This window comes from Pipistrellus kuhlii, unplaced genomic scaffold (genome assembly GCF_014108245.1).
Source record: "Pipistrellus kuhlii isolate mPipKuh1 unplaced genomic scaffold, mPipKuh1.p scaffold_m20_p_25, whole genome shotgun sequence".
NCBI lineage: Eukaryota > Metazoa > Chordata > Mammalia > Chiroptera > Vespertilionidae > Pipistrellus > Pipistrellus kuhlii.
In genome coordinates, this window is record NW_023425524.1 from 6,650,614 (window position 1) to 6,661,779 (window position 11,166).

The 11,166-nt window shown below is 48.2% G+C and overlaps 1 protein-coding gene across 1 annotated transcript; it reads left to right on the forward strand.

Moving 5' to 3' along the window:
• Positions 1-6,946: 6,946 nt before the first annotated feature.
• On the forward strand, positions 6,947-10,320 carry RGS2 (regulator of G protein signaling 2). Its single transcript, XM_036453615.2, has 5 exons — positions 6,947-7,110; positions 8,151-8,255; positions 8,367-8,428; positions 8,963-9,129; positions 9,420-10,320. Exons 1-5 carry the CDS (start codon positions 7,001-7,003, stop codon positions 9,612-9,614), a joined length of 639 nt encoding a protein of 212 aa, XP_036309508.1. The 5' UTR covers positions 6,947-7,000; the 3' UTR covers positions 9,615-10,320.
• Positions 10,321-11,166: the final 846 nt, after the last annotated feature.

The following is an 11,166-nucleotide window of genomic DNA, read 5'->3' on the forward strand; positions in this document are numbered from 1 at the left end:
GTAAAGAATAATTAAGGGCAGCTCACAGAAATGTTGATCAGTGTTCCTCTCCTGGCACCCCACAAAAAAATTTGTGAGCCACCGAAACCGGTTTGACTCAGTGGGTAGAACATCGGCTTGCAGACTGAAGGGTCACAGGTTCGATTCTGGTCAAAGGCATGTGCCTTGGTTGTGAGCACATCCCCGGTAGGGGGCGTGCAGGAGGCAGCTGATCGATGTTTCTCTCTTATCGATGTTTCTAACTATCTATCTCTCTCCCTTGATCTCTGTAAAAAATCAATAAAATGTGTATTTTTAAAAATGTGTGAGCCCGAATTGTGCTTGCAAGTAAAATATGTCACTGATTTTGAATTTAAGAAGCAATCGGTGCAAAATCAGTTGCCAATCAGCCCCAGACTTATGGCCTCCTCTGGCTGGTATTGTCCTGTTTTGTGTCTAACTTACTTTTTTTTTTTTTTTAACTGAATGCCTAGGGCCATGCATAATTTTCCCCAAAGAGAAAAGTACAGCAACTGTGCTGATTTATCATAGCTAACCAACCAATTTGAAAGAAAAAAAAATTATGATAAAACACAGTGTTGAAAAGATTTTAAAAGCTGCTCCGGGTAAATGGGGCATTAGTCTGAGCAATTCCACTTAGGTTAATTATTTTAGTCATTGTCTAATTATGGACACGTGACTATTCCATTTAATTTGCCAATGGATTTTCCTAGTGTGTCTACCTTGATTTTCTATAATTTCTTCCTTTATAAAATAGAGATGTGTTGCCGCTCCTCATACAGAGAATGTAAAGATGGATTTAAAGAATCTACTCTGAAAATATATTACGCAAAGCAATTGAAAAACGACCTTCTTGCTGAAACTGGTTTGGCTCAGTGGTAGAGCGTCGGTCTGCGGACTGAAAGGTCCCAGGTTCGATTCTGGTCAAGGGCATGTACCTTGGTTGCGGGCACATCCCCAGTGGGGGTGTGTGCAAGAGGCAGCTGGTCAATGTTTCTCTCTCATCGGCATTTCTGGCTCTCTATTTCTCTCTCCTCCTCTGTAAAAAATCAATAAAATATATTAAAAAGAAAAATTACCTTCTTACTTGGGGTATTGAGCACATGATTGGTCTCTAATCCCTGTCACATGTTGTCCTTCCTTCTTTTCCTTGTTGCTTTCTTAGTCTCCTTGTTTGTTTTGGGAAGTAGTAAAAGGTCTTAACCAGAAGGTCAGAAAGTTATTCTAGCCCTGGATTACCTCATCTGAACTACTCGACATCACACTAATCTCAGGCCCTCACTTATAAAGCATAGACAAATGCTATTCCCCTTTGCTCCTTTGCATAGCTTTGTGACAGAAAAATATAATGCATGTGAAAAACACTCTCAAACTGCAAAATCCTATATTAAAAAAATGAGATGCTATTAACAATGTGAATGTAAAAGCTAAAGAAATTAAAAAAAAAAAAAAAAAAAAAGCAAGAGTGGGCATTGGGGCCTGTGAATAACGTGCCACAGCCGCCAGCATTTATAAACCTGAGGCCGCCCTCCATTTTTAAGGACTCTCAGTAGCTTAAGTAGCTACACTTCTGTTTCTCTAACCCCAGGAGCATGTATCGGTCAAAAATCACTGGCATAATGTTCCGGGAGCCTGACTCTCATTCCGTGAAAGCCTGGGGGACCAGGGAGGATAAAAATCTGGCCCATGTTTATGCCTACGCTCAATTATATAACAACACACATACCAAAATTTTCCAAAATGTATTTCGGAAAGGCAGACTAGCAGAGCCAGGTCTCAAGGAGCAAAGTGAACCCTACCCACGTGCTCAACCCCAATGCTTTAGGGGCCAGGCCACGAAAGTCTGGGTCAGAAATTCTGGATGGCTTGCACCTTTTGCTGTGTGGCTTTGCGTTCCATTGGCATTGTATGTTAGTGAGCGCTCATCAGTAAGAGTAACAGTATGTGGGGAAGGGCTGTGGAGGGGAGAACGGACTGGTTTTCAATACTTTAGTGGGTACGTTCGATTCTGATGGCTTCTCCATCTCTGGGCAGGCAAGGCGGGGAGGAGAATGGAGAGTTATCAGGCAGCAAGGACACCCTATTCCGACCTCAGAAGGCTGCTGTGAGGATCCAAACGAAACTCTGCCGGCAGGCAGTGAGGGAGCTTCAATAAATGTTGCTTATTTTGTACTTTGCGGGTAGCAGAAACAAGGACAGACAGAGTGGCCGGCGATACCCTGTTTCCCCGAAAATAAGACAATGTCTTATATTAATTTTTGCTCCCAAAGATGCGCTAGGCCTTATTTTCAGGGGATGTCTGATTTTTCCATGAAGAAGAATACGGTACACATTTATTGTTAAATGAAAATAAAGGAAATGTATTACCTGTGTACGGTACGGTGGTACGGTAGTTGTCAACACAAACCAGACAAACTGTGAATCCTACAGTATCAAGAATGTACTCATTTAGCCGGGACCGGTTTGGCTCAATGGATAGAGCGTCGGCTTGGGGACTGAAGGGTCCCGGGTTCGATTCCGGTCAAGGGCATGTACCTTGGTTGCGGGCATATCCCCAGTAGGGGGTGTGCAAGAAGCAGCTGATCGATGACTCTCTCTCATCGATGTTTCTAACTCTCTATCTCTCTCCCTTCCTCTCTGTACAAAATCAATAAAATGTATTTAAAAAAAAAAAAAAAAGAATGTACTCATTTATTCAATGACAATCATGTCATCATCTTCTGGAACATCATCCTAACAATCCAATTCCTGAATTTCCTGGTGAATTTCTTGTGACTCCATTTCTTTCAGAATCAGTGGACCAAATCTCTCATGTTTAGTCTAGCAGGGGGCCTTATTTTCAGGGGGATGCCTTATATGTCACTCAGAAGGAAACCTGTAAGTAGGTCTTATTTTCGGAGGATGTCTTATTTTTGGGGAAACACGGTAGTAAGCCATCTCCTCAGAGGGCAGCAACCAGCAGCTGCTCGGTCACAAGCGAGATGGACAAGCAGCATCGCCCGGCCCCCAGCCCCACAGCCCAGCTCAGCCTTCCCCGGCTCTGCTCCCCGAAGGCGTGTGCATCGTGACAATTCACCGCTGTCACCTCAGGCCCGAAATAACCAGACACACCATGGGAGCCGCGGATGGGATGTCAGCCAATCAGACCTGCCCCCGAGGAGACGCGGACAAAGGAAACACTCACCAAAGGAAAGAGCCCTTTTCCTTCGGGCGTAACCGAGTCTCCACACTGCTTCCTTGAGTGTCAATAGATCCCAGAAGATACTTAGATACTTTCTCTAACGTCCATGTAATAAAAAGAAAACTATTCTTAGGAATACATGATGTGTACAGCACTGCAGGGCTTACAGAGCAATTTATTTCACATTTACAAGAGGAGAGAATAAAAAGAACAGCTCCAGGAATGGGACCTCATGATTTTCACTCACACACACACACACACACACACACTGAGTAGCGAGACTATATATATATATATATATATATATATATATATAATTTTTTTTAATTTTTATTTATTTTTTTACAGTAAGGAAGAGAGAGGGATAGAGAGGTAGAAACATCGATGGGAGAGAATCACCGATCGGCTGCCTCTTGCACACCCCCCACTGGAGATGTGCCTGCAACCAAGGTATTGTACATGCCCTTGACCGGAATCAAACCCAGACCTTTCAGTCCACAGGCTGACGCTCTACCCACTGAGCCAAACTGGCTTTGGCTATATATATATATATATATATATATATATATATATATTCTTTTTAAGTTCAAGAACCACCCTGAGAACCTCCACCATCAACATGTCCAGCAGAGGGCAGAATAGATTCAACATGGAAAAACCTAAGGTTAATTCATCAGGCCACTTGCAAGCTGTGCAAGATTTACAAGGGATTGCATTGTTTCCTTCTCGGACACAGGATGGAAAATATGTGTCATTTCAGTATTGAACAAGCCCATTTACCTAAAAGCCAGTTGCAAGAAAAAAAAAAAAACAAGCAAAGGGAACTCGTCAAGAGCTGTAGCGTCCACTTTACATATAAGTCGGCCTGTCTTTATACACGACGGCGATATGACAACTTTTTGACAAAGAGTTTTCTTAGTCTGCAGAGGATATTGGCTTAACTCTTGCAATTGCCCTTAGGTACAGAAATGATAAGTCACATGGCTCTACCGCTTGACAGTCCATAATGCTCAGCGACATTATCTTGCTACATTAGCTTGTCACGTGTCTAACCTAAGGAACTCCCAGTTAATCCTTTTTAAAAAATATATATTTTATTGGTTTTTTTACAGAGAAGAAGGGAGAGGGAGAGTTAGAAACATCAATGAGAGAAAATCATCGATCAGCTGCCTCCTGCACACCCCTCACCGGGGATGTGCCCTCAACCAAGGTACATGCCCTTGACCAGAATCGAACCTGGGACCTTTCAGTCCGCAGGACGACGCTCTATCCACTGAGCCAAACCAGTTTCAGCCCAAGGTAATCCTTGAATGATGTTTCTACCTCGAGCAGCTATGCTTCCCCAGAGTTCCTTTCTCACACACACAACTGACCAACAAGGTTCTGCATGATACTTTAGCCCTTACAGGGGCCTTTCACATCAGAGTCCGGTTAAGAGACAAGGAGGTTGGCGGGAAAGACTCATTACTCTTTTTTTTTTTTTTTAATATATTTTATTGATTTTTTACAGAAAGGAAGAGAGGGGGATAGAGAGCTAGAGATGAGAGAGAAACATCGATCGATGAGAGAGAAACATCGATCAGCTGCCTCCTGCACATCCCCTACTGGGGATGTGCCTGCAACCAAGGTACATGCCCTTGACCGGAATCGAACCTGGGACCTTTCAGTCCGCAGACCGATGCTCTATCCACTGAGCCAAACCAGTTTCCTCCTCGAGACTCATTACTCTTAGCACAGGCGAGAAACTGGGACTCCGGGAGGTGTGATGGGATTGTCCCAGCATCACTTAGCACTTGGGGATTAAGCCGACACTCCAGTCTGTGCCCTGACCCAAGTCCAGCTCTCTCCCTGCCGCCTCTTTCTCAGAACCGCGGGCCTTCTCCGCTGCGAGAGGCCCGCCCTCCTATGTGTTATGTGAAAAATACACGGAGGTTTTTATTGGTGAGTGTTTAATAAATAGGCATTGAATCATCGGGAAGTGCAAATGGACGCAGGAAGTCCTGAGCAGCGTTCTTTTTTAGAGATGAGGAGGGTGTGCTTCACAAAACCGGTGTTCTTACATGTCACGCAGACACGGTACGCTGCTTATTCCTGAGATCTACATGGTGTTCCTTCCCATAGCGCAGCACGAGGCTCTCCTCCAGTAATAGCTGCAGATTTCACCCTCCCAGTCAGACCTGGAGCTCCAGCTACTGGCAGCTCACCCTCAGAATAGGCTAAGCTAGTTCCGATCGTCTTTGAGCCGTTCTCTCGTAAAGCAGGGAGATGTGCAGCCGCTAGCTTTATTGTCTGCCTGGACGCTGCTGGATGGGAAAAGCCACGTCAATATTCCACTGATTGGGTCCTAATAAACGTTATCGGAAACCGAAGCATTTCGTGGTGGAGGTTAGCAAGCTATTTGGCCTTAACCAATCAAACCACGGAAAGGCTGCTACAGCAGAGATGATCTTTGAAGAATGAACACATCAAACTTAATTCAAAGGAAACCTCTTTCTCCTTTCCCCTCTCCTCCCCTCCCTTTTTTTTTTTTTTTTTTTTTTTTTTTTTTTTTTTTTTTTTGCCGGTTAAGTGTTCTGGTAAATTCTAAACCCACCACCTCATGGAGGAACTCCTGCTGCCTTGCATGCATCCTAACCGGGAATGATGATGCTGGTGCATTGCAGCAGCGAGGTCTCCGTATGTTCCTCCACCTCTGTCATCATCAGGAGATCCTGTGGTTTCTGCTCTGGGAAGAGGCAGCCAAGGACTTGCTGAGCTTCATAAGGCCGAGCCCAGCAGGCAGACCCAGCCACGTGTCCATCGGTGAACAAAATGCACACCGTCTGATCCGTCACTTGCTCCTGTTCTGTGCCCAACGTGTTCCCCGCTGCAGGAGGTCACACGCCCCCTGCCCCCTGCTGTCCCTGTGCCTCCTCCCATTCCCTGCATCCCTCCGCTAATGAAATGGGGTGACAGACAGGCAGGGGAACAGGAGAGGGTCTCCCTCCTGAGGAGACAATGTTAAATCGAAATAAAGGCGATAGCCTAAACCGGTTTGGCTTAGTGGATAGAGCATCGGCCTGCGGACTGAAAGGTCCCAGGTTCGATTCCAGTCAAGGGCATGTATTGTACCTTGGTTGCTGCGGGCACATCCCCAGGAGGAGGTGTGCAAAATGCAGCTGCTGGATGATTCTCTCTCATAGATGTTTCTAGCTCTCTATCCCTCTCTCTTCCTCTCTGTAAATAATCAATAAAATATATTTTTTTAAAAAAGGCGACAGCCTTGGGTTCGCAGTGTGCAGCCTTTCCCTGCGGGGACTCCTCCTCCCCCACTTTGGGGTCTGGAGCATGCACACGGGGTAGGGGAAGGGAGGGGAGGGGAGGGGAGGGAAGCACGAGCTCCCTCATCCCCCTCCACCCCCTGCAGGGCCTGCAGCCAAGTTCGCAGCAGGCACAGCCCTTGACCACGCCCGGCCGCCAGGCCTCGGCCAAGGTCGCCGGCCAAGGCGGGAGCTCCCGGAGAGGTCCCGGTCTGTCTGCACCCGCACCGGCCGCGGCCGGCCCACGGCGTCCCGCCCGCCCGAGGGCGCCCGGAGCCCGCGCCGCCGCCGCCACCGCCGCCTGCAGGACCCTCCGGGCGGGCGAACGTGACCGCCCAGGGCCGGCGCCGGCCCGCCCCCTGGCCCGTCCGCGGGCGGCCAATCAGCGCCGCGCGGGGGCGTGGCCGGCGTCGTGAGCCCCGCCCCCGCGCGAGCCCTCCGCGCGTTATAAATACGGCCGCGGGCTCGGCCGCCGCACGCAGCAGCGGCAGCAGCGGCCCGGGCGGCAGGCAGGACTAGAATGCAAAGTGCCATGTTCCTGGCCGTCCACCACGACTGCGGATCCATGGACAAGAGCTCTGGCAGCAGCCCCAAGAGCGAGGAGAAGCGGGAGAAGATGAAGCGCACCTTGTGAGTACCGCCTTCTTTCCCCCTCCGCAATCCCCGCCCGAGCTCCCCGCGTTTGCTGCAGGATGCAAACCCCGAGCTCCCCGGATGCCTAGAGGCTCGGCTTTGACAATAGGAAACTATGCAGGCTGCGTCTCTGCAGGGGGGGAAAAAAAAAAAAAAACCTTATGTGCAAAACTTTAATTGGCTAAGTGAGGTTAAATCCGTGTGGTCTGTGCTTTGATGCATGAGCGAAGGGCTCTCGGGAAGACAGAGTTGAGGAATTGAAGAAATTTCTTGATTCCTATGCGGTGGGAGAGGCGGGTGAGAAATTGGGGGTTGGCTTTTTGTCCCCCTGCTGCGTCTAAGCGCATCCCCTTCGTTTGTATGTTGCATTTTTAAGTTCTGAGCAGCTTCCATAGCGGCAGGCATGGAGATATTTTTGCTGCTCTGGATATATTCTTTTTTAAATCCACTTCTTTCTTTTTTTCTTCTTCTTCTTTTTCCTTTTTAACTTGGTAATGTAGTGGATCATCTGCTTCGGATGAGCGTTGTAGCAGGGGGTGGGAGAGTCGGTCACACACCCCTCCTTGTACCAGCTCTGGCTGGTCCAGAGCCTTCCCCTCAGAGGGCAGAAAGGACATGAGCGTTACTGGTTCAGGCCAGTTCCACTGGCATTTCAAGTGTGAAATGTCCAGGGATTATAATTAACGTTGCAGGAAAAAAAAAAAACGGCTGCCTTTTTCGGGCCAGAAATGCCATCTGCCTTTTGAACTGTGCAAACTAAATGTATTAAACGACCCTAGTCATTTAGGTGGTCCTTCCCTTAGACACAAAACTAATAGGTATGTTCAGGCAGATGAAAGAAACCAATTGTGCTCAACACAGAAGTGCAGGGACTAAATAAGGCACTTAAAAAAGAGTTCTTGTTTTATCTCACTTCAGTTTGTCTCTATTTCCTGGGAGGCTTTAGTAAAAAAAAAAAACAAAAAAACGCCATCAGCTGCAGTAGCAATTTCAACTGTTGCCACTTTAGTGAATCTTTTCTCCTCCTTCCTTTGCAGGTTAAAAGATTGGAAGGCTCGCTTGAGCTACTTCTTGCAACACTCCTCCTCTCCTGAGAAGTCCAAGACCACCGGCAAGAAGAGCAAACAGCAAACCTACATCAGGTGAGCTGGAGGTCTTGTTCTTGGCAAAGCCGGTGCGCTGTCTGCCTTGTGGGAACAGGGAGTGGGATTCCTGGGTGCCTTAGCTCACCTGCACCTTCTCTTCTCTTGCAGGCCTTCCCCCGAGGAGGCACAGCTGTGGTCGGAAGCCTTCGATGAGCTGCTCGCCAGCAAATGTAAGTCGGCCACTTGAATGTCATCCGCCTCAGGCGTCCCCAGGGTCTAGCGAGGTCGTGTCCACACGACAGGGACAGCGGCTGGACAAGCACTGCCACACGAGGCCCCTGTTTCTCCTCTGTTCCCCAGCGCTGAACCGTGGCCGTGCAGGGTTGATTCGTTCCAGGTGGTGGTGGGGAAAACGAGCCTAAATAATTTACAGCGGCAGTTGCTCTTTGTTGAGGTTGACTCAGCTTTTCCATTGCACACGCGCTGTTTGCAAGAGGCACGGCTCCCTATAAATATTTGCATTGACAGCGAAGCCCAGTATTTATATCTTCGGAGTGGCTTGCCAACTTGAGCATTTTGCCCACTGGCTTCTTACGTCTTGAAGGAGCTAAATCCTGAGGATTACAAGCTTTGAGTGCAATCTAAGATATTGCTTTTATATAGAAATAATAACATATGGGGGCAGGGGACTGGGAGACGTAGGGGGGAAAAGATAAGGGATTATTTGGTCACTTAATTCACACTCTGCGTGCCTTCCCTTTCAGATGGTCTTGCTGCCTTCAGGGCTTTTCTGAAATCGGAATTCTGTGAAGAAAACATCGAATTCTGGCTGGCCTGCGAAGACTTTAAGAAAACCAAATCACCCCAAAAGCTGTCCTCAAAAGCGAAGAAGATCTACACGGACTTCATAGAAAAAGAGGCCCCCAAAGAGGTAAGAAAAGGAAAAATCCCCGTGTTAAGCATATTTTGAACATTTTTAGCACCAAAAAGAAACCAAAGCGTTGCAGAGAAATCTTAAAAGGGGGATGGGAATGGGAGCAATGTGCTTCCTCTAACCCAGGCTTTGAACTAAGTTTCTTCAGTGGCTAGGCGGGAGAAGCTAATCAGATGTTACAGTTGGGGGGGAGGGGGAGTGTTGTTGGTTTTCAAACATTAAATAAGACTCAAACCTCTTAGCTCTGAATATGGAATAAAGCACTTCTCTCTGTTGGATCGTTTCAGATAAACATAGACTTTCAAACCAAAACGCTCATTGCCCAGAACATCCAAGAGGCTACGAGCGGCTGCTTTGCGACAGCCCAGAAGAGGGTGTACAGCCTCATGGAGAACAACTCCTACCCCCGGTTCCTGGAGTCGGCCTTCTACCAGGATCTGTGTAAAAAGCCCCAGATCGCCGAGGAGGCCCACGCCACATGAGATAAACAGCGACCCCCCCTGGCGTGGAGGACTTTTCACTTTGTCCCCGAGGGGGAAAGGCCGTGACCTTCCCCAGAGGACTGACCTTGACTGCAGCCTGGGTGTTGGGGAGACGTCACTCAGAACTGTTGACTCAGAGTTGGGGAGCGCCCTGGGGAGCTGGCAGCCCCAGCTCAGGAGAGGCTTGCCCCGGGGTGGCCTCCGTGTCCGTGACTGTACAGCACACACACACGGGGAACGCGTGGTCTGATCCGGGGAGGTGTCTCCCTCGGGAAGGGCGGGAACCTGGGATGGAAAGAGAAGGATGAAATACTTATTGGTCCAAAAAGCATTTTTGAAATCAATGGGGTCTGGGATCCCTGTGGGCCCTAAGTCGCTGGCTGTACATCTTTCCCAACGTCGGTCCCTGTTGCCACACAGTGGTTTTAGTTGTAGTTCGTTTTTTTGTACTAAAGTGATGTTAACGTGTTTACTATGTGCAAGCATATCCATGTGCTCGTGACTGCAGATCTCCGGTCCCCTGTGGTCTCGGGACCCTGACAGCTGACACGGCCTGTGTTTTTACCGCCCCTCGGTGGGAACCGGAGTGAGTGCTATTATTGTGTAGGGAGTAGCGTCCGTTGTGAGTGCCAAAAACATGTCCTGAAGGCAGCTAACCTTTGAAGTGGTCTTTGCATACTTTTAATAAATTTATTTTGATAAATAATGTCAACTGACTATTGCGTCCAGATGTGGGTGTTTTCTGTTGTTGGGCTGGTCACGGGGAAATAACGGCAGAATCAAGGGCACACATCTCCTTTCTGACAGATCAGAGTGGGCGTTTCTCCGAAGAGCTGGGGGAAATGGTCCCAGCTCCACAAGGTTTACCTAAGTCAGATCACATGATCACATCCCCAGAGTCACCCTGGGAATCGAGCTTTCCAATGTAATCTCACAAAAAACAAAAACAAAAAAAAAACAAGCTTGTGCATAATGAAAACGAAAGAACATGGACCCCCAAGTCCTGTTTGTGAGGTTCTGTTCAAGACCAGCTAAATGGGAGACCAAAACCAATGTCATGGAGACGGCGGGCCAAAGGCATTCCTGTAACTAAGCTTCCCAAATGAAGAGGCAGACGCTAAGCCCGGTGAATGCAGGCCAGCCTTTTGGACCCCCCTGGGTTCCAAGTTCCCCTATGGAGCGCTGGCCTGAGCTTCCCAAATACGCACCTGGGGCTGTTCGCCTCCGTGACAGGTCAGGAGGAAAAATCCTGATCGCCCTGCCTGGGTTCAGCCAAGAAAAAGATGTGAGAGGGAGGGGGGCGGTGAAGCGAGGCAAAAATAAAGGGGGGATGGGATGAAAAGTAAAAAAAAAAAAAGGAGCTCCCCTCTTGGATTCGGAAACCTGAGCCCAAGGAATGAGGCCTCAGCTCTGATCTGACCTGGGAGTCCCCTCTCCCAGACTGACACATTCCTGCCTATCCCACTGATTCCTGGGAGGGAGGGGCGTTGTAAAGCACTTTTTTTAAAAGAAGGAAAACAGACCTCATTTACATTTTTTTTTAGACTTTTTT

Bases quoted from the DNA above. Each gene is read 5' to 3' on its own strand.
- RGS2 (XM_036453615.2), top strand. From the start codon at position 7,001: ATGCAAAGTGCCATGTTCCTGGCCGTCCACCACGACTGCGGATCCATG. The intron at 8,429-8,962 runs GTAAGTCGGCCA...CTTCCCTTTCAG, and splicing joins TGAGCTGCTCGCCAGCAAAT to ATGGTCTTGCTGCCTTCAGG. The intron at 9,130-9,419 runs GTAAGAAAAGGA...GGATCGTTTCAG, and splicing joins AAAAAGAGGCCCCCAAAGAG to ATAAACATAGACTTTCAAAC.